Source organism: Perca fluviatilis, chromosome 20, assembly GCF_010015445.1.
Source record: "Perca fluviatilis chromosome 20, GENO_Pfluv_1.0, whole genome shotgun sequence".
NCBI classification, from domain to species: domain Eukaryota; kingdom Metazoa; phylum Chordata; class Actinopteri; order Perciformes; family Percidae; genus Perca; species Perca fluviatilis.
The window spans coordinates 7,071,399-7,095,261 of NC_053131.1; the positions used below are offsets into that span (position 1 = coordinate 7,071,399).

Here is a 23,863-nt window from a genome sequence, read left to right on the forward strand (position 1 = left end):
TTTAAATTTAATTTAATAATTTAAGGTCCACTTTTTACATAGGCTATGTTTAAACAAGTATTACAGTCTTTATCAGCAGATGAGATGCAGTAAACAAAGTTTTTTAGAGGTGGTATCTTATTTCATTTCTTATTAAATAAAAAAACCAAACGATTCAGATAATAAGAAAGTTTAGCTCTTTTAAAATAAGACATGAACATGATTGACACTTGACTTGGTGTTTTTTTTCTCTTTTTAGACTTGAAACTGACTCAAGCAACGCTACGTTTTACCTATCTTATTCGTCCAGGGAGAAAAGTCATGTTTAGAATCAGACAATTTACTGAGTCGAAGAATTAAAGACCATCTAGACAACATGGGCATTTTAATTTGGACTTTCTGGCAATTACAAAGGGAGGATCCCCTGTCGGACTGTGCCTGGGTGGCTTTGGTTGCATTAATGACTACAAAGGTCAAAGATAAGGTTCATCAGCACTCATTACAAAGGTTATTTTAACACCAATAAAGCTTCCGACCAGCACCACAACTCATTATTTTTAATTCCATTTTAGTTTTTTTTTCATTTAGGGAGAAAGACGACAACATGTTGACAGGATGTGTGCTGTTAACAGTCTGTGTATTTGCTACATGTCATGCAGACGGTATGTGTTAGACTATATCAGCACCGTGGAGGAATGTGAGGAGTTTCTGAAACACAGTAAAAGCACCTCTTCTCATTAGTTGTTTTACAGCGTGCCAGCTCTTCCACAGAGTGGACTGGAACCAGGGTGCAGTATCTGGAACATACTTTTATATATACTTTTTCTTTTCTCTTGCAGGCTACACTTTAAAGGAAGAAGAAGATTTCAACCAGGTATTGTCTCCATCTAAATCATTTAACACTGTATTACTTGCATGACATTACAACAAAACCAGTTTCTTTCTGGTCTACATGTTCACTCTTAGTACCAGTCTTATATATTATCACATGTATACTATACTATTCTATACTATATGTATATATATATATATATATATATATATGGTTTCAAAGCAGTTATTTTGCTGTTGAGGTCACCGTCCGTCACCGTAAGTTAAATAAAAGTCTAAACACTTTGAAACTGACTGTAAGATAGTCCTAGATATATCAATCATTACTGCAACTGAAATGTATAAGGCCAATATTGGATTTTTTATTATTTTAAAGATAATTTTTTGGGCATTTTAGGCCTTTAATTGACAGGACAGCTGAAGACGTGAAAAGGGAGAGAGAGAAGGGGGAATGACATGCAGCAAAGGGTCGCAGGTCAGAGCCGATCCCGGACCCGTTGCGCAGAAGAGCCAACCTCCATATATGGGCGCCCGCTCTACCAACTGAGCTATCCGGGCGCCCCAGTATTGGATTTTATATTGAATATCAGACCTATTCACTAACCTCATCTACAGAAAATGAGTCAGAAAAAGGATGCAGCAGCATTTCATTTACTTTGTAACTCATTCATTTGAAGGCCCTATATTTTTGGTTTTAGACATCTCTTTGGTTGTTTTTAAAGTAAAATTTGGGTTGTTTTGAGTTTTTTTTCTTTCCCTGCAGGATTTTTTAGGAACAGATTTTTTAGGAACAGATTTTCTCCAGCGTGGGTTACATCCTCCGTTCCGCTGCCCTGATATGAGTCCGTCTCCCACCGTCCCAACCTCAGGTGAGTGTCACCTATAACCAACACGTTTGTCCATATTTGGAAAGTTTTGGTCCCCTTTTCCCTTTAATGTGAGAGACATACAGATTGTATAGGCTTTTATTTTGTAAAGATTTGTTTTATTGAAAGATCCTTTGCAATATGTAAGGCACATGAACATTTCCATTCCTGCATGAGGAAATGCATGGAGACTTCTTAAAGGACTAAAGAAAAAGGTTATCACAGCTCCTCTTCATGAGTTTTCTTGTTTGTCTTCTGTTCCAGTGGAATATGTCAGAGCTGCAGATGTCAAAGTCATCGCTGCACTGGGAGACTCTTTAACTGTGAGAGAAGTGGTGTTTCTTTCCTGAAAAATAGTAGAAAAGGAGAAATATAAATAGTTACCAATTCATTTATCTTTAATCATCTTACTGGGAACTGTTTAGGTTTGTATTGGCAGTGAAATCCTTACAGAAACCATTAGAAACCATCACAGCTTATAGTAGAAACCATTAGAAACCAGTACAGCTTATAGTAGAAACCATTACAGCTTATAGTAGAAACCATTAGAAACCATCACAGCTTATAGTAGAAACCATTAGAAACCATTACAGCTTATAGTAGAAACCAGTACAGCTTATAGTAGAAACCATTAGAAACCATTACAGCTTATAGTAGAAACCATTACAGCTTATAGTAGAAACCATTACATCTTATGGTGGAATCCTTTAGAAAGCATTACAGGCTCAAGGAAACTAAATAATAATAACTTAATGATTTGATACTATAAATAAAATTGAATTGAATTGAATTGAATTGAAATTAAGAATGAAACCACCAGAAACAATACAAACTCTTAAAAGTCTTTAAAATGCGTTTAAAAAGAATTCCCAGAGACTTAGTCCTGGTGGGGGGCAATTTAGGCCCAGTGGGCCACCAGGCTTGCAGTACACTGGGTAAACAATTACTATTGGCGTTTTTCTCTTCATTAAGAATATTGTATGTGTCTTTATTGCAGACAGCTATCGGGGCCATTGGTTCTACGATCTTATCAATACCTTTTGAATTTCGCCAAGTGTCTTGGAGGTAAATCAGCACCACAGCTCCAGCCAAATGCTCCATCAGTTTCCTGTCAAAGTTTATCATTAGGGGATTTATACTAATCTGTCACTGGCTCTAAACGCTTATTGTTTTTTCATTTAACTTCATCTTATCTTGCCAGTCACATTATACCTGTTGTTTTATGTTATTATTGGTGGAACTTTCATTACAGACTCTCTCTTCTCCCTTCTTCTGCTTACAGCATTGGAGGATATGGAACTTATCAAAATGTCATCACACTGGCAAGTAAGTTAGTTTATAGCAAGAAGATTAGCAGGAATAATCTCATTACAATTTGTAAAGCCAAAAGAACTCAGCTATCTGGGTCAGCAAGTTAGATTAGCCCGGCCTAGGATAGTTAGATAACTATCTAATGAATGAATGAATATCCATTTTTTTTTTTTAAATGATGCAACATCTGTGATTCTTTGGCTGAGATTGAGATTGTTTCTGACTCCAAGAAGATGTTTGCAAAACTAAAACTAAAGGCCCATTATTCCAGGATGACTTGGCTTGTTGTGCCATAACAATCAGTGTCTTTATGAAAAAAAGAAAATGGTTTGGTAAATGTTGGAGGTATCAGTTGAGGAAATCACATCTCGTGTGGTCCAGATATTTTCAAACTCTTCAATCCCAAACTGCTGGGTCCATCCCCGGTGAGGACCTTCCACGGTCAGCCAGCCACGGTCAACGAGACCGGCTTCAACTTCGCCGTCACCAGCCACAACACGCTGAAAGACTCCGCTGGACACTCACACACAACAGCTTAGATTATTCTCGGACTCAATTTGGTATTTGTTTCTTCTTTTTCCATTTACATTTGGGGGAATATTTGAGTTTTTGAGTGTCTATAAAAAAAGAGTGTAACTTTACGGCTGTATGAAAAAGAGAGGGGAAATTCATTACGCTAAGTACAGACAAATATGGATATATGCCGCTATATAAACTAAAATAAGAATATAAATAAAAAAATAGGAACTATACAAGAGCAATTAAAGACTAAATTACAGTCTATGTAGACAGCGTAAACCAGACTAATATGATTAAGTAAATCATTAAATAGGGTATTTTTATTTATTTATTCGGGACAGAGCACATTAATGAACAATGTAACATTTCTGTACAGACTGTAAATGAGCCAGGTTATAGCATAAATGCTAATTTTCACCTGTAGTCCCGAGGCAGGAAGACAACAACATACAAGATAATGCAACACAAAAGAATATAACAATATACAATATCAAAAAAAAAAAAACACATTAGCACACATTCAGGCAATTACATCAATAAAATTAGTCAAAATGATGACATAACTGGGAACTTTTAAGAAGTTGTTTAAGGTGCTTTTTAAATGTGCAGTAAGTTGGACATTCTCTAATGTTTGTTGGGATGCTGTTCCAAAAATTATCTCTATATATCTCTGTATAATTGGGTGCCCGGATAGCTCAGTTGGTAGAGCAGGCGCCCATATATAGAGGTTTACTCCTCGACGCAGTGGGCCCGGGTTGGACTCCGACCTGCGGCCCTTTGCTGCATGTCATCCCCCCTCTCTCCCCTTTCATTTCTTCAGCTGTCCTGTCAATAAAGGCCTAAAAATGCCCCAAAAATAATCTTGAAAAAAGGGTATAATTAAAATAATTATTATTCATGCAACTGTAATTTAGTAAGTCCTCAAAATATTTTCCTTGAAGGTCTTGATAATGTTTTATTGATGTTGATGTAACTGGTGGCTTCACACTGTGTGTGTGTGTGTGTGTGTGTGTGTGTGTGTGTGTGTGTCTACAGAAACATCTCAGATCAGATCAGAAACATGATAGACACATTCAAGTCTTATCCAGTAAGTCCCAGCGTTCATCACTCTGCCTACGAGATGATTAATGATCTTGATTTTGCGACATTCACCACCAAAACTTCTTCTTCAGGGTCTGAACTTCGAAGAGGACTGGAAGGTGGTGACAATGCTGATTGGCATGAACGACATTTGCGATTACTGCAAAGACAAAGTAAGACATTTGTTTTCTGAGAAGTCTGTATTTGTTCCAGTAGAGGGCAGTCGGACCGCCCCTAGTCTATATCCACAACGTTCCACTTCTGGGATTGGTCCGTCGCACCCGGAAAATTCCGTCAGATTTCACTCAGTACGGCCGCATGTCCGTCACCTTCCTTTTTCTTTGTGGACTATGGAGGACTATGGTTACCTGCTCCTCAGATCTCTGCAGGGTAAATCCAGACAGCTAGCTAGACTATCTGTCCAATTGGAGTTTTCTGTTGCATGACTAAAACAACTTTTGAACGTACACATGTTCCACCAAAACAAGTTCCTTCCCGAGGCTATTTTGCAGAGGCACCGTTGCTCCGTCTGGCGCTTAGACGCCCAAGATGATTGTGATTGGTTTAAAGAAATACCAATAAACCACAGCACGTTTTTCACCCATCTCGGAATGTTGCGTGGACTAGCCAGACCCTCCACCACAGCACTGTCGAGGAAGGTCTGGCAATGCGAGACTAGCCCGGCCCCAGTTAGGAGAAGTAGACATAAGTTCAGACACAGAAGCTAAGCAATGTCCTGTGTGGACGGGGGCAGCAAATAAACGCATTTTAGACACCTAAAAACGTCTACAGTATGTGTACACTATATTTAGAATATTTTCAGCGCTTTACCTTACTGTCAGACTGCCCTTTACAACGAAGAACTGAAGCCGTTATCTCTGCTCTCTTTAAAGCCACCAGACTCCTTTGACATCCTTTGTCATTTGACCTCACCGAACATGAGAGTTGCTGCTCTACCGCTGCCTCCATTGTTTAGTGTGTTGGTTAGTTTTGTTAGTTCCTAACCATTTAAAACACCAAAGTCACACAATAATACAAAAATATAGATGTTTTTAGGTGTCACATTTAGCTTGGGCGCCTGTTTAGCTCACCTGGTAGAGCGCGCACCCATTTACGGAGGCTCAGTCCTCTGCGCAGCGGGCCCGGGTTCGGCTCTGGCCTACGGCCCTTTGCTGCATTTCATTCCCACTCTCTCTCCCCTTTCATGTCTAAGCTGTCCTATCAAATAAAGGCCTAAAAATGCCCATAAAATAATCTTTAAAAAGAAAGCTGCTACCCCCGTCTACAGCAGGACATTGCTTATCTTCTGTGTCGTGCCCCCGCCTGCTTCACCAAACTATCCCTTTCAAATTGAAATGTAACGTGTTGCTGTGTCAGTTGACTGTGACGTTCCTGTTGGGTGTGGTTACAGGGTGTGGTCAGAGATGAAACCTTTAACCAGAGAAAACAGAGAAACATTGCTTTCCAGCTTGGTATTAACTTGAACTCTTTACATTTGATAAATGTCACGCTAAAAAGTGTTTTCTGCCCAGTTTTCTCCTCATCAGGACAGAATGTTACGTGATTATCATGGGAGACAAAAACTCCTCTAACTATTTGGTAGCGTTGAAAAGTATAGATTAGATTAGATTGACTTTTGATCCCATTTTGGGAAATATCAGTGCTACAGCAGCAAAACATAAGACATACAGCACACATACAGAATATACAAGAAATAATAAATAGGATAGAATACAAGCACAACTATTCAAAAATAAAGATAAAAAAATACAAAGAAAAGAATGTACAAACGTATGTACAAGTGGGCGAATAAAAATGTACAACCTACTTAAATAGTCTTCATAAAGATGTAAGTCAAACCTATGTTTGTGCAAGTTGCATTTAGTGCAGTGTTGTGATGTATATGAGTCATATCTAACACTCAGTGATGAATTGTCAACACCTATAACCAGAAAACTAGTAGTAATTTGTTTATTAGTAATTAGTAATTAAACACTGAGCATTTAGATGAATGAGTTAAGTGTACAAAAATAATAAAAAAAGAGACTAGAACTAATTAAATCTGTCCTCTCTACTCTCCACAGACTCTGTTCTCCCCTGACAGCTTCATTCACTACATGACAGAAGCTCTGGACATGATGATGAAGGAGGTAAGATTTTAGAACTCCAAACCAGATCAGCCATTAGAAGTCCAGCAGCCTCATCATCACACACCAGGAAACAAAGTGGGTCAACCTAAATCAAAAGTTTAAAAAAACAAACAATTTCTATTAATATATTAGGACTCTGGTGATTTGATCTCTTTGTCAGGTTTTAGAGAAATGATGGACCCAAAAATGCAGAGAATGAATGTTGAGTTTGAAGATTTAGTAAATCAAAAGGGTACAAAAAAAAAAAAGACTCCTCAAGTAAGCAGGCAAAAATAGCCTCCAAGAAAGGTTGAGGGAGCCAAATTACCAGGAATCACAAAAAACTGGAACACCGAGACAAACGGGGTAGACTACACACACACACAGACAATACAATACAATGATCTGACGACAGACAAAGACAACACAGAGACTAAATACACGAGGTAACGAGGGTGAAACAAGGGACACGTGACACGAGGGCTCAAGAACAGGTGAAACACATCTGGGGGCTGTTTCACAAAAGCAGAATATATAAATCCAGGATAACCGATAAAGTGAGGCTTGACCTAGTCTAATGTGTGCATCCTGGCTTGGTGCATTTCACGAAGGCCGAGCCAGGCTGAGGAGGAGCGACTAGGCCGAGCCAGGCTGGGGAGGAGCGACTAGGCCGAGCCAGGCTGGGGAGGAGCGACTAGGTCGAGTCAGGCTGGGGAGGAGCGACTAGGCCGAGCCAGGCTGGGGAGGAGCGACTAGGTCGAGCCAGGCTGAGGAGGAGCGACTAGGTAGAGCCAGGCTGGGGAGGAGCGACTAGGTAGAGCCAGGCTGAGGAGGAGCGACTAGGTAGAGCCAGGCTGGGGAGGAGCGACTAGGCCGAGCCAGGCTGGGGAGGAGCGACTAGGTCGAGTCAGGCTGGGGAGGAGCGACTAGGTCGAGTTAGGCTGAGGAGGAGCGACTAGGTCGAGTTAGGCTGAGGAGGAGCGACTAGGTCAAGTCAGGCTGAGGAGGAGCGACTAGGCCGAGCCAGGCTGAAGTAATTCGGATAGATGGGTGTACACGGCTTTCCTAAACAGACCACAAGGTCGATAACAGATACTGATGTTTAAATGGAGAATACGCATTGTACATACTTTATACAGAGTGAGCAGCAGCTTCTTGTGGAAGTATGATGACATGAAACACATTATTTGTAATGAAACAGCGAGAGAAAGCGTGGCAGATGACCGCGGACCGACTGAATGCGTAAGTGACCTAAATATATACATTTACTGACCACTGCTCTGAATTGAACCCTTCATAATCATACAATTCAAGGAGTTAGGCTATTCATCATTTGCACAAATGAACCGTTGTACTCTTTGCCTTAAAAGTAAGCAGAAGATTATGTTCCTCAGGAAATTTACCATGAAGATCAATTTTCTACAACGCTAAAATATGATGCGTAAATATCTCTCTCACTCTGTTCCTCCCTCTCTCTCTCATGGGCTTACATATAAATTACCTGAGTCATATTAACTTCCACTGCTCGCTTTTAATGCAAAGTGTACAACTGTTCGTTTTTGCAAATGACAGTGACTCATTGAATAGTTTCAGTTAAAAGCAGTAGTTCATGCATGTATATTTTTAGATCATTCAGTCGGTCAGCTGTTATCTGCCACGAGTTTCCTTCTCTACACATTATATGCTTTGGTCCCTGGACATAGAAAAGAAAGACACTGAAGAAATTGGACTCTAAAATCTAGAAACTATAAAGATAATTAAGTGATACATTTCATGCACACTGTAAACATGACTGTAACAGAGTAATATTCATCAGTTACTTCCCCCCCCAGCAAAATATAAGGTCAAAAACCATTGGGGTGTCCTCTCCCTGTTGTTACATGAATCTACAGTAGCCTACACTATATAGTTATTGGTCCAGTGAACTAAGACTGTAATTTGGGAGGATTTTTACAATTAGGATATGTTCTTAAAATTGTACAATCCTCCCAAATTATAGTCGTTGAAGAATACAAATAAATTAATCAACTAAAATAAATTAAAGTGCATTGGTCCACTATAGAAACACACATGTACAGCACTTCATATATTGCCCTTAATAACAGACTTCTTTTAAAACACATTTGGCAACTCTAATTATCTCAACAACTGCCGTAATATATTATATCAAACTTCTAACAACAACATGAACAGCAGTCTTCATACAGCAATATAACACTAACAATGACTGTCACATGAATAATTATAAAAAAAAATAATTGTCACAACAACTTTAAATAATAACAGTACTTAAATGAACAGCAATATGCACCTGTTGTATTTTAATGCAGGCTGATAATAATAAGGTAAAACCACTGCTGAGTGAGCATAAAAGGTTCCAGGATTAAATAAATCCTGGCTGTTAGCCTGGTCGGGAGCAGGCTAGCTGTACAGAATAAATCTCCATGGTAAGTTAGGTGCCTCTGCTTTTGTGAAACCGAGTCAAGCTAAATTGAGCCTGGATAACTGGGAAATCCCAGCTTAATCCCTTATCTTGGCTTTGTGAAATAGCCCTCTGGGCGGGTCAGACAATCACAAAGACAGGAAAACACAAGGCAGGAAGTTAAACAAGACATGACAGAGGAGAAAACACACTACAAAATAAAACAGGAAATAACTGCAAAGTTAAAAGTTTAAAGTTGATACGCATCAAAAACGTAAACAAAACCTAAAAACTAAAACGCTGAAACCGTCAAAAGCATCAAAAGTGTAAGAAATGTCGGAAAAAAGCGCCAAGCACCGACTCAGTTCTAGATTGGCAGGCGGCACAATCAAATCATCGCCAAACATTCTCCGACGGGGGCAAGAGAAGTTGCATTGTCTATATTGTCATTTGATCATACCAGTGCACTGCCCGTTCCAAACAGGCTGATTGCTGGGCCTGTGGTATTGCTTCTTGTAGCTTTCTCCAGAACCACTGTATCCGAAAAAGTACTAACAGAAGGACCCCAAAGCACTTAGTATGAGTAATATGATTTACTGTTTACTTCTACTTCAGAGGAAAACATTCTACTACACTTACCTGACAGAGAATGTTGCAGATTTAGTTTTATTCACAGTTTATTAATATCCAATATCCAATATCCAACGTTGTTCAAACTGCTCCAAATTCCAAGTTCATAGGGTACCAAGAAAACCAAGTGTGAAGTAGATTGGGTGAATGGTTTATGAGATATTTCAAAGACACACACACACACACACACACACACACACGATTTATAGTTAGATGTTGGTCTATTGTGTACACACAACATCTATTGTGTGCGTGTCTGGATCCCTCGTCTGTTGCTCTGTCTGAGGCGTCTTCCATTTCCCCCCTACTAAAGGGGTTTCTTTTAGGAGATTGTCCTTACTCCTTATCCGCCGTGAGGGTGGGAAAGGACAGGGGGTGTCGTATGCTGTGCAGCTTGTAACCCCTCTGAGGCAGATTTGTGATTTGTGATTGTAGGAGCCAAAAAAGTATTTTTTGTTTATATTTAAAGAACAATAGTTATTATTTTAAGACTTCCCATATTTTGGTTATAGTTCTGATCCACTGATTTTGATTGACAGTTATGCCACTGATTTGCAAATCGCCCACACCATAGTAATTTTGGGTGTGGTATATATAATGATAAGGAGAAGTTGGAAACACAGGTTTTTTGGAAGTCCTAGCTTTAGTTTAGACCAAACACAGTTTTTTAACCACATCTAGTCATCCTGTTTCATCTTATTTGATATAATTTAAGAAACCATCAGTACTGTTTATTTTCCCTGATTTCCCATTACAACACACATGCAACATTAGCCTACAACGTTTTAGTAGGATGATAAAGATTTATTTCTATAGGTAGGATATTTGTGTTTAGTTATTATTTTCAAACAATAACCGCATGCCTGGATCAACAACAAAGGAACAAAGGTGCGTTAAAACCGCTCTTCTATTGCTGGGGCAGTGGCTATCATTTTGAAACGGAATAGCCACTCCAGTGATATTTGGCTATGTAAATAAGACTGACTTGTCTTGACTGCTCTGGTTTCAGATCCCCAGGACAATGGTGAACGTGGTGCAGATTCTTCCCATGAGACCTCTCAGAGAAGTTCAGAGACCGACTCCAGGCTGTCAGCTTCAAAAGTGACATGGCCTTTTTTTATTGACCTGTTAATGTAAACCTCTCAAGTCAGACTGCAGAATCGAACTATTACCACCAAATATTACATTTCAAGATCAGTCAGCGGTGGAATATAACTAAGTACATTTACTCAAGTACAAGAGAACGAGAGAAAACTTTACTTGAGTATTTTCATTTTGTGCCACTTTATACTGCTACTCCACTAAATCTCAGAGGCAAGTATTGGACCTTTTACTCCACTACATGCATTTGACAGCTTTAGGAACTTGACTAATTCAGATTGTTTTATACAAAACGGACGTAGAGTTTATAAAATATGATGTTTTGTCATAAATTAAACTACCCAAACAGTTTATACAAGTAAAAACGATGAGGCGATTAAATAGAAACTGTATTGGCAACTATTTTATTTACCGTTTCATTTTTCTTGTCTAAACATTTCATGGTTCCAGCTTCACAAATGTGAAGATTTCTCCTTTTAATAATGTTAATAATTGAAATGTATTAGTAATAATGTTGAGGTTTGGACTGTGAAGGTGTCACTTTGGGCTCGGGGTTATTGTGACGAACATTTCTCACTATTTTCACTGTTTTTAGTTTTTTTACAAACCAAACAATCTATCCATTAATAGAGAAAATAATCTACAGATGACTCCAGATTCCAACTCCAACAGTAGAATCCTGCTTTCACATTAATGCATGAGTAATAATAATCTAATCATGGCCCTGCAAACGGATGACACACAAATTTGTGAAGCCTTTTTTCTTGAATTTCCCAATCTATCTATCTATCTATCTATCTATCTATCTATCTATCTATCTATCTATCTATCTATCTATCTATCTAATAATATAATATATATTGGTATAACAGTCACAGGGGACCTTTCTATACTTTTCCTGAAGTAACATTTTTAATGCAGGACTTTAAAGGTGCACTATGAGTTTTTTTCATTTTTGTCTCAAATCGTAGGCATTGTTAACATGTTATTCCCCCTCTACACTGTTCACTACGGCAGAAGGTTTTTCCCGGTGTGTGTGCAGGTTAGCGCATGCGTGGGACGGTGGGTAGTTGTTTGTGTGGAAGATGACGGACATATGTATCCTAGCTAGCTGTACACTTAATAAAAGTCTGAACTGATTAAATGTCGTGTTTATTAGGAGTAACATTGGTACCAGAGGATGGTTGTAAGATGGCAGCTAGTTATAAAGTTCCGCCGAAGTTTGATGAAGCCAGGCCATACGAGTGTTGGAAAAATGAAGTCAATATCTGGACGAGGGTTACCGACCTCGACAAAAAGAAACAAGCCCTTGCTGTTGCCTTGGGGCTTGAGGGGAGAGCCCGTGAAACAGCGACGGAAATACCCGCGGAAGATTTGGACAGTGAAGACGGTATGAAAACCTTGCTTGCTAAGGTGGACGGCGTGTTCCTAAAGGAGGAAAAGGACTGCGCATATGAAGCCTATTCTTATTTTGATGGCATAACGAAAGATAGTGCCGCTTCTATGATGGACTACATAATTGACTTCGAACAGCGATACAACCGGATGAAAAAGTATAATATGACGCTCTCTGATGCTGTGCTGGCTTTTAAGCTTTTAGACACGGCGTGTCTCGATGAGAAAAGCAGACAGCTAGCACTGACGGCCTGCACGGAGTTGAAGTTCTCCTCCATGAAGTCGGCTCTAAAAAGGATTTTCGGAGGGAAAACGACAGGTTCATTAAACGGAATACAAATGAATCAGGACGTGGCATTTTTCACAGAACAAAGACCACAAGGAAGAGGAAAACGGAACGCAACATGGCAAAGTGGACAACTGAAGCAGCCATTACTGGGGACTAATCCACTGGATAAGTTCGGTAAGAGGTCCAGATGTGCTATTTCCCAATGCACGTTTCATTGGGCTAAAGACTGTCCTCACAAGAAAACTGAACAAGTAAGAATAACTGAAGATGTGAATGTAGAGGAATGTAACATTACATTGTTTACAAAGGCCTCAATGTCAGACGCTGAGATATTTATGACTGAATCATTGGGATCTGCGATTATTGACACTGCCTGTACCCGTACTGTGTGTGGGGAGAAATGGCTGGAACGCTATATTGATGACCTCACCCCAGATCAGGTGAACAGACTGATGCAAACAGAAACTCCCAGTTGCAGACCTTTTCGGTTTGGAGATGGCAATTTGGTGTATTCCACAAAAAATGTGAAACTACCAGCTAAGATAGGACTGACAAAATGCCACATTGAAACTGAAGTTGTCAAGGTTGACATTCCGCTCCTGCTGAGTAAAACGTCCCTTAAAAAAGCAGGGACCATTTTGGACATGGAAAAGGACAGTGCAGTGCAAACAATCCATACCTCTTGAATTCACTAGTTCTGGACATTACTGTGTCGACATCAGAGACAGAGAAACTGAAAAAGGTTCAACTGAAGAGAAAGTCCTAACAGTAACAGAAAATATGTCTCCAGATGAGAAACGTAAAGTCCTTCTGAAGCTCCATAAACAGTTTGGTCACGCATCTGCAGACAGACTACAGAGGCTCATTAACAGTTCAGGAAATAAAGACAAAGAATGCTTTACTGTCTTACAACAAATAGTTTATGACTGTGATGTATGCCAGAAGTACAAAAAGACAAAGCCGAAGCCTGCTATGGGGCAGCTCTTGGCGTCGGAATATAACGAGACGGTGGCCATGGATCTGCATGAGTTGGAACCAGGTTTATGGTATCTTCAGATCATTGACCACTTCACACGTTTCAGCGCAGGAAACAAAACAAAGAAAGTCATCTGAAATTGTCAACTCTTTCATTCATACTTGGATTAGTGTCCATGGCGCCCCTAAGAGGCTGTACAGTGACAACGGTGGAGAATTCAACAATGAAGAGATCAGAGACATGGCTGAAAACTTTAACATTGAGACAAAAACAACAGCAGGATACAGTCCCTGGAGCAACGGACTACTCGAGAGACATAACCAAACACTGACTTAGATCAACCAGAAGGTCAAACGAGAGAATGGATGTGACTGGCACACTGCCCTTGACTGGGCCCTCATTGCTAAGAACAGTATGCTGAATGTTCAGTGTTACAGTCCATATCAATTAGTGATTGGACGGAATCCTATCCTTTCATCTGTATTAGTTGATAAACTACCTGCTCTAGAGGGTACCACCATGAGTGCTAGAGTAGGAGAACACATTTCAGCTTTACATGCTCCTAGGAAAGCATTCACAGAGGCCGAGTCTTCTGAGCGGATAAGAAGGGCAATGAGGAAGCAGCTCAGGCCCACAGATGACATGTATGTGACAGGAGACAAGGTTTATTACAAAAGAGCAGACTGTCCTGAGTGGAAGGGACCAGGTATAGTTATTGGTCAGGATGGAGCTGTTGTGTTTGTAAGACATGGGGGGATTCTAGTTAGAGTGCACCAATCCAGGCTCTGTAAGGTAAACACACAGGAATCTCAGGATAAGCCAACTGTGCAAGACAGCATAGAGACAGCAAGCAACATAGGCAGCTTAAACAATGTAGCAGAAAGCTCAGATAGTGAAGAAAACCCAGACAGCAAACAGGGCAACACCGGTGACAGGGGGAAGAACACAGGAGAAGTGGTTCATCCTACAATAACACAAACTGAAACAGATCACAATGTTTGTGGTAACTCTGTCTCTTCTGCTGGTGTAAAGTTAAAAACAGGACAGACTGTAACATTTAAGAAACCTGATGATAGTCGCCTACAGAGAGCCATGGTTTTAGGCAGAGCAGGCAAGGCTTCTGGAAGGCTCAAAGTTTAATATACAACATGTTGAACCTGATGGCAGTGATGGGCAAAAGGAGTCAGTTGATATGTCAAGTGTTGATAATCTTAAAGGAATATTTCACCGCTGGAAAGCTGAATATATCTTTAAATTGGGTCACTTATGTAGTAGAAATGTGAAAAAAAAATTGAAATTGGTGCCTTCTAGGCCGAGAAAAGCCAGAAAATGTGTTTTGGTCTTATATGGATGAAAAACACAAAATCCCAGAATGCACCTGCTTCGTTGCTTTGAGTCCACTCCCAAGCCACGCCTACCGCTTGACAGACCCGGACAGACCGACAGAGGCATTCAACTCAACTCAAGCGTGTTTTATTGTCATTTCAACCATATACACGAAACAACGTTTCATCATGACTCAAGTGGTGTTACACATTTAACATATATAAAAACGACATTATATAAAAACGACATACGAAACAGGCTACATTTAGTACACACACTTTATAGGCTCCGTAATGTTCAGCTAACGCATACTAGCATTAGCGCTTGGTGGGCTGTAAACACCGAGCGTAAACACAGCCGTGAATTAGTGTGTAATGTAGAATGGTCGGCATTTAACAGTCACAAACTCCACCAGCAGTTAGCAGTTAAATGGATACAAATCACCAAATTTCTGCACCACTCCTTGTTAACACAGCCCACCTCTTTTACCTGGCGACAGAGCATCTCTAGCTCGAAGGGCTAGCAGGCCTGGTAGCTGGACAGTCCGGTACACTATTCAGGCATGTTTCCACAACAAAAACACAGCAGTCTCTGAACTCACGTTGGGAGTGTCGTTGAAGTTGGATGTAGTCCAGTTTGTGGTCTAAATGACACTTGCAAGCAGGATCCGTAAAGTTCAGCTAACGCATACTAGCATTGGTGTAGCTAAACACAGAGTATAAACACAGGCGTGAATTAGCGTGGCATGTCGAATGGTCGGCATTTAACAGTCACAAGCTCCACCAGCAGTTAGCAGTAGCTAGTTGGATTTTATTTCTACACCAGTCCACCTCCACGGGCCGGCGAGAGCAGCCTGGTAGCTGGATAGTCCCGGTTCCGGTACACTGTTGTTCAGGCATGTTTCCACAACAACAAAAACACAGCAGTCACTGAACTCACGTTGGGAGTTTCGTTGAAGGAGGATGTAATCCAGCTTGTTGTTTAATGAGCAGACACTTGCAAGCAGGATGGCTGGGACAGGTGGACAGCTAGCGTTAGCTTTCCACCTAGCCGATGAGGATGTCCCCTAGCCGGCTAGCGGCATTGAGCGACACCGCTGGTCTCCGTGCAGGCGAAGCTCACGTAGTGTGCCGAGTATTCTGTCTGTAATAACATTTCCTGCATATTCTCCGATCTGTACCGATGTATCCCGGTGGTACACACGTCCGGTAGTTTGAATGCAGATAATTGTTGTAAATGTTTTCTGCTGAAAACCGAAAGCCTGTTTAGCGAAGATTCAAGATGGCTGACCGTCGTTTTCGACCGAATACCTCGGCCAGACTCGGCAGTCCAACCCGGGCTGGGTGTTGAAAACATACGGCAGTAGATCCTACTACTGGCTGTAGTCCTTTGCCTCTGGCCCCAAAAATCTTCCAATGACGCAAAAATCGTCATTTTACGTCATCGGAAGATTTTTTCCAGGCCCCAAATGCAGAAATCTCTTGTCTCAGGGGGACATGAGGGAGGGAGGTACGGTCATTCAGAAATACTATCGGGTTTCTAATGATACAAAGCTGAATGCTAAATCGGTGAAGTATCCCTTTAACATTGAATCTGAAATGGAGACTGATGTTCTTATAACAAAAGACATTTCATTTGATGCAGCCAAACAGGACGAAATAATGAGTTGGTACAAAAACAATGTATTTGAGGAAGTTAATAATGCAGGTAAAAAGTCTGTCTCTACCAGGTGGGTCTGCACTCTCAAAGAAACTCACGACTCGTAGCCAGGGGTTTTGAAGAGCTTAATATTCACGAGCTGCAGAAAGATTCCCCAACCTGTGCTTCTGAATCTCTCAGGTTATTATTAGCAGTCATCTGTCAAAACAAGTGGCAAGTCCATTCTATGGACATAAAGTCCGCTTTCTTACAGGGCATGGAGTTGTCCAGAGAAATTTATGTCCGGCCCCCTCCTGAAGCAGGAAAGGAACATATTCTATGGAAACTTAACAAATGTGTCTATGGCCTTGCAGCTGCATCACTGTATTGGTACAACAAGGTGAAAGAAATAATGCTGAGTACTGGTGCCAAAATGTCTCAAGTAGATCCAGCAGTTTTTTATTGGTTGGATCAACAGTGTAAAGTGACTGGAGTACTCGCATGTCATGTTGATGACTTTCTTTGGGCAGGCTCGGACACTTTCTCAACAGAAGTGATCCCTACGCTTAAGTCTGCTTTCCATGTTGGGCGTGAGGAACATAAAAATTTCTGCTATGTGGGAATGGACTTTGTTAGTAATGATGGTGTAATTCACGTACATAAGCATAGTTACATTGAAAACCTACAGCCTATCAAGCTGCAAGCAGCACGTGCAGTGCAGAGAGATGCCTCTCTTAAAGCCCATGTTGCAAGTTAACCACCACTGTTGATTAATAGGTACATATAGCACTCAATATATGTATATCATTGTTACAAATGTCTCCAAATAGTGTTAAAGGCCAGTTTTTGTCAGGTTTTTGTCGTTTTTGGTATTAGTGTTTTTTTTCCGCAATTCGGTGATGACGTCACGTTGGGTAGACGTGTATCAGCCTAGTACTAGAACTATGGTGACTGACTGGGATGAGGAAGAGGGTTTTTTACTGTCCGTGAATAGCACCAAGTGAAAGTCAATGTTTTATTTATATCTAGTGACAGTGATCGTGTCGTTAGTTCAGATAAGTACCGGTAAACTTATCTAGATCTAGAAAATACAAGGCATCATGCTAGCTATGTGCTAACTTGCCAGTCCCACCTGTGAAATCTCCCGATGGTTGTAAACACATAGATATGATTGATATCATGATTAGATATCTCAAGTTTTGATGGTAGCCTAATAGCTCCAGTAACAACATATTTGCCTGGTGTTTATTTATTACTTGGACGGGGATGCTGTTCAGCTTTTCACAAGTTTAGACAGCTAGCTAACGCTACGGCGACGCTTCACTAACGTTAGCGCAACAGCATTAGCCTAGCCGGCTAGGTAAATATTACAACTGCCTTCGGAGTTTCCTATATCTGCGTCCACGTTGTCAACATAAGACTTGTGGCGTTAGTGCTCCTTTTGTACCATAACTTTATTGAATGAAACGTTAAACTTCGCTCCTACGAGATGGTTTTTGTTAGTTAGTTAGTTAAAAGTAAAAAGAGCAGCTTAGGTCAAAAATAGGACAGATACTATGGGTTGCAAAACAAACTAGACCAGACATTATGTTTGATGCAAGCAACCTAGCATCCAATATAAAAGATGCCACAGTCCAGTCTATTCATGAGACAAATTAGGTCCTCAGAAAGCTTAAATCTGAAAAAGTGTCTCTCAGGTTTCACCATTTGGGAAACAGTGATGCTCTACATGTTATTGTTTTCAGTGATGCTTCTCTTGGAAATCTCCCTGATGGGGGTACGCAGGGGGGTACATTGATCGGACTCATGGGAGAAGGAAGGAAGTTTTCTCCTCTCTGTTGGCAATCTAAGAGGATTAGACGTGTCGTGAGGAGTACTCTGGCAGGGGAAACTCTGGCCATGTCAGATGGAATAGACAATGCTATTTTTCTGGCTACCTTCTTTTCTGAGCTCACAAGTGGTAATGCTGAACTTAATGCTCCTCCATTGGTCTGTGTGACGGACAATCACTCTCTGTTTGATGCCCTCAAGTCAACAAAACAGGTCACTGAAAAACGACTAAGGTTGGAAATAAGCAGCATCAAGGAGCTTGTACAGAGTAAGAAGATAAAGAAAGTGCTCTGGTCAGACACAAAAACTCAACTCGCTGACTGTCTTACCAAAAAGGGAGCGTCAGCTCTGGTGTTGTTAAAAGCACTCAGTGAGGGACTGTGGTGCTCATGAAAGCACTCATTTAAAGGACTTTGGACACAAAGCTAAGAACAAAAGGACATTTAAAAGAACTGAACATTGCATTTGCATTTGTAACAACAGTTTTATTTTAAGTTGTAGTAACTATGGCTATTGTTATATATATATATATATATATATATATATATATATAGTATGTAACATTTCTTTGTATTCTCCTAATTGTTTAAAATCACCGACAAGATGGTTGGGGGAGGGGTTGGGGGTTAGTGACAGTCAGTCAGTTAGTCCTGACAGTTACGGAAACATGGGGGGAGGGGCGAGCTTGCTCTGTTTTGTTTGGAATTTACTTGGAACGTCAACAGAAGGGACCTCATGCAGGAACTCATAGTGCACCTTTAACTTGTAACAGAGTATTTTATTGTTTTATTTTACAATACTTTTACTGAAGTAAAGGATCTGTATTATACTTCCTCCACCACTGGATATAGTGTCTAAAGGGTCTAAAAGTCTAAACTTCCTTCCATTGTTTTTAAGCTAACACATCTTTGTTTCATTACTCAAGCTGTCGCTGTTAATCATATTTTCACCATTGTGCAGAACAAGTCTCATTGGATTCGGAGATTGCTAGATTTCCATTTCCAAATTGTATCAATACATGTATCACAAAAACAGCTATAACGCTGATAAGACAAAGATTTAATCAAAGAATCATTACTAAAATGTGAAAAATAGGTTTAGATGTATACCAAACTTTAATTCTACTTGAGAATACTTAATGTTCCAGTAATTGTTATTATTTATTGAGTTAAACATGTATTTATGTACCTTGATTTGATAAACCAAAAGTATCAGGAAATTTGAATTACCCTTTAAAGAGAAATTGCATTAAAACATGATAAAATTTATATAATCTGCTCATTTTCTAAAATCCCCAAATCTCCAGACTAAATCCCACTGATACGCTGATGTAAAACAGTGACTAAACAGGGGTTTCAGATTAGGATTATAAATCATAATTGATCTGATAATCTGATAATCCAGTAGTGTGATAATCTGATCATCTGCTCCCAGGAGGTTCTGCTCGTGCCTCGTCCAGCCGGAAGAAAACTCCACCGAGCTGAAGGAGCTGGTTGAGATTAACGCTCAGTTCCAGGCGAGTGAAGGCGTTCTTAAACAAGATGATTCAACTGTCCACACTGACGTTCTAAAAAATGCCAGTTATGTGTAAAAAATGCTGTGTCAACTCTCCATTCTATCCACTGTTCTACCCGCAACAAACATAATGGTGATGTGCAGTATAGCGGTCTCTGACGTGCTCGCGGGGTTTACACTTCCCTTGTTTACAGAGGAGACTAGAGAGGCTTCTGCACGGTGAGCGTTTCTTCAAAAAGGACTTTGCTGTTGTTCTGCAACCTTATTTAGAGAATGCAGGTGCTCCAAGACTTCCTGTAAGTCTCTCTCACACACAGACGCACACACACACACACACACACACACACACACACACACACACACACAGACAGAGAGAGAGAGAGAGAGAGAGACACGCGCACACACAGACACACACACACACACACACACAGAGACACACACACACACACAATGCACATGTTTTAATGTTTTCTCTCTTACTGTAACTTCAGGACGGGACGATTGACTTGAGCTTCTTCACAGCAGATTGTTTCCACTTCACTGTTAAGGGACATGAGGAGCTGGCAAAGGGACTGTGGAACAATGGTGGAGTTTTTTTTTTTTGTTTAAAGTTGAATTATGTTTATATAACTGTTACCGATGGGTTTCATTAGCTAAAGGTTCGGTTTACATAAGGTCAGGGTTTCTGCCTATAATGGCCCTTGAATTCCATCTGTGGTCACTCTAAATATAGACACATATATTTGCATCAATAGTTTTGGGTTTGGAATTGATGAAAAATTCAATGTAATGCATTTAGAGTTGCCTAACAAAATATAGAAATATGTTATCACTGAATTTACGCATCTTAACTGGCAGAAAAGGATTTTAAAAAACAACCTCAGATTGTCTACATCTACTGTAACATAAAGTTTAGTTTTTTATATTAATTCTTAAAATTAAACAAAATGTTTCCCCAGTTCCAGCCTGTCGGAGGGAAAGAAACAATAAAGACATTTTCAGAGCCAATACAACTCATCTGCCCAGCAAAGGTACAACACGGCTGACACGCTGACGAGATTTGTGTTTGTAGATAATTCAGTTCCTGTAAGCACATTTTTGTCTTACCTTTTCTCCAGGAGCATCCTTACATCTACACCAGGCCCCGAGTTGAGTCGTCTGCACCAACGCTGAACCATTTCTCCATGACGCTCATGTCTCTGCTCTTAATGTATTTAATTTAATTATGTGTAGTTTAACAGGCAGAGCAAGGCACTAACACTGCCTGGATAGACTGGAACCACCGCTCCTAAAAACATAGACTCGGGAAACTCATTTTAACTAACAATGTAATATCCCCATGAAACTCCCCCAGTTGATTACTTACATTAGGACAATTCTTTTTTGCATTACAAGTTTTCTCAAATTTTATGCAAATGAGGCATTATCTTATCTATGCTATAATTTGCATACATTTCTAGAACAGAAATATAAACATTGGATAAAGCCAGGTTCAACATTCTTGTTTCATTTTGTTGACATGTTAGAGTCAAAGGAATCTTTTTATCACTCCATAAATCAGAAAATACTGCCAACAGCCATAAAAAATACACTTTCACCACATTTTTAGGAATACATTTTTTTATAAATCAGGCTCTGAATGATATGTGAACAACCCCCACTGTAAAATGCTTCAGAATACAGATAGGAATGAAACTGGAAACGTTTGGTCTATGTAAGTGCTACTGAAGTGGAGATTTCTGGCTCAGTGTATGAGAACAAACTTATTTTAAGAAAACACAAACAGCCTTTAAAAGATAGATAAATATTGTAAAATTCCATACATTTATTTTGGAAACCATTTTACAGACACAATATCTAATCAAATCCTCAGCTATAATACCCTTGGGAGAAATCTACAAAACGCAAATAGACAAAGTGAAGCAAAATAAACACCTAAATGTGTATTTTAAACCTGTGATTCTCTGACATTTGCTGAAAATGTATTAAAAATGATTTAAGATTGAGCTAAATATGTCAAACAAGCGTGATGAACTCATCATTCTCGCTGCCATTAGAAAAACTTTAAGCAACAATAGAGAACTGTAGTTCCAATGAGACAACCTGTAGGGGGACCGAAGCGGGAGTTGTAGTTCCAATGAGACAACCTGTAGGGGGACCGAAGCGGGAGCTGTAGTTCCAATGAGACAACCTGTAGGGGGACCGAAGCGGGAGCTGTAGTTCCAATGAGACAACCTGTAGGGGTACTGAAGCGGGAGCTGTAGTTCCAATGAGACAACCTGTAGGGGGACCGAAGCGGGAGCTGTAGTTCCAAATGGAGTCAGCACCACAGGCCTTTCGGAGTTTAAGCTTTTTTATTTTGTCTGTTAGTTCTTGTTCTGTAATCAGGGTGTCAATGCGGTTCTGGTCTTTAATTGCTGATTCAAGGAGTTTTAATTTCCTCTGTATTTCCTGTTGGCCTGGATTATTTGTTATTTTGCCGTAAAGGTTAGTAAAATGAGTGGTCCAAATATCCCCATTTTGGATTGCTAATTCCTCCTTAGATGTTGTGTTTAGTTTATGCCAATTTTCCCAGAATTGATTTGACTGTATTGATTATTTGATTAGGTTTATCAGATTTTTGTTATGCTGTTCCCTTTTTGTTCTTAATAAATGTTTGTATTCTTTTAGTGTTTCTCCATAGAGAAGGTGTACAGTTTGGTTATTTGGATCCCTGTGTTGTTTTTCTTTTCCTCTTTAAATGTGTTAGTTTTGCTGCCTTGTCAAAAATAGTACTTAATAGCTAAATTCACACCTTCTTCACTGTAAGGAAAGGACATACAAAGAAAATCACCCAAGAGGATTGGATTTGTGGACTGTCCATTACCTTTCTGTAGAGATCAGTGCTGCTCGCAGTCCATTTGTAGGACTGGGTAGAGGTTTGTAGATTATTAGAATCTGGTTCTTTGTGTTTGAGATTTCCTCTACTCAGATAGATTGTTATTTTACTATGGTCAGAAAGAGGAGTAAGGGGAGTGACTGTGAATGCCTTGATATTAGAAATGGCAAGGTCAGAGATAAAATAATCAACAGTACTGCTGCCAAGGGAAGAACTGTGGGTGTATCTAACGAAAGAGTCTCTTTAAATGTCTACTGAGCGGGCCCCATATTTCGCTGCAATATAGAGTGATGGGTTCTGTTACTGATTTAAATATTTTTAACCAAATTTTAATTGGAATGTCTGTTTTTATTTTATTTTTAATTGCATAAAATGCTCTTCTTGATTTGATTCTCAGCTCATTCACACCAATTTGAAAACTACCTGATGAACTAATATTGAGACCTAAATATGTGTAGTTTTCCACATGTTCTAATTGAACTGTATTTAGATAGAATTGATGTTTACTGTAATTCCCAGATCTTTTCTGGAAAATCAGTATTTTGGTTTTGTTTAGGTTGACAGTCAGAGCCCAGGTCTGACAGAAACTGTGCAGGAGGTCCAGGTGTTGTTGTAGGCCTTCTTTTGTAGGGGACAGCAGGACTAGATCATCAGCATATAACAAACATTTGATGTCAGTATCTCCCAGAGTGATACCAGGGGATGTAGAAAGTTCCAGATTTTTTGCCAATTCATTGATATAAATGTTGAACAGAGTTGGGGACAGGCAGCATCCCTGTTTCACTCCACGTTCTTGGGGAAAGAAATGTGTTTGTTGGTGGCCAATTTTAACTGAACATTTGGTGTTTGTATACATAGATTTTATGATATCATATGTTATTCCTCCAATACCCATTTCAATCAATTTATAGAAAAGACCGTCATGCCAAATTGAATCGAATGCTTTAATAAAGTCTACAAAACATGAAAAGATTTTTCCATTGTTCTGGTTTAATTGTTTGTCAATGAGGGTGTGGAGAGTAAAGATGTGGTCTGAAGTTTGATATTTTGGGAGAAATCCAATTTGACTTTTGCCTAGGATATTGTGTTCACTAATGAATTGTAAGATTCTGCCATTTATAATGCTGCAGAATAGTTTTGCCAGGTTA

At 39.8% G+C, this 23,863-nt stretch overlaps 1 protein-coding gene across 5 annotated transcripts; it reads left to right on the plus strand.

The window, feature by feature from the left end:
* The first annotated feature begins 701 nt into the window (after positions 1–701).
* LOC120549540 (phospholipase B1, membrane-associated-like) lies at positions 702–21,253 on the plus strand. Of its 5 annotated transcripts, XM_039786542.1 has the most exons (14): positions 1,603–1,679; positions 1,941–1,999; positions 2,674–2,741; positions 2,959–3,002; positions 3,369–3,547; positions 4,542–4,593; positions 4,679–4,759; positions 6,671–6,736; positions 10,777–10,868; positions 19,757–19,838; positions 20,032–20,133; positions 20,329–20,422; positions 20,797–20,868; positions 20,956–21,253. In XM_039786542.1, the coding sequence occupies exons 6-14, from the start codon at positions 4,567–4,569 to the stop codon at positions 20,988–20,990; spliced, it is 651 nt and encodes a 216-aa protein (XP_039642476.1). In that variant the 5' UTR covers positions 1,603–1,679; positions 1,941–1,999; positions 2,674–2,741; positions 2,959–3,002; positions 3,369–3,547; positions 4,542–4,566; the 3' UTR covers positions 20,991–21,253. The 5 variants fall into 5 exon arrangements, with proteins under 5 accessions (XP_039642473.1, XP_039642476.1, XP_039642475.1 ...); XM_039786539.1 differs by lacking the exons at positions 2,674–2,741; positions 3,369–3,547 and adding an exon at positions 702–853 and having other exon boundaries at positions 1,574–1,679; XM_039786541.1 differs by having other exon boundaries at positions 2,959–3,547.
* The last annotated feature ends 2,610 nt before the right edge of the window (positions 21,254–23,863 follow it).

Coding starts and splice junctions, on each gene's coding strand:
- LOC120549540 (XM_039786539.1), top strand. CDS start 1,649: ATGAGTCCGTCTCCCACCGTCCCAACCTCAG. Junction 1,680..1,940: donor TCCCACCGTCCCAACCTCAG/GTGAGTGTCACC, acceptor CTTCTGTTCCAG/TGGAATATGTCAGAGCTGCA. Junction 20,134..20,328: donor CAGGTGCTCCAAGACTTCCT/GTAAGTCTCTCT, acceptor CTGTAACTTCAG/GACGGGACGATTGACTTGAG.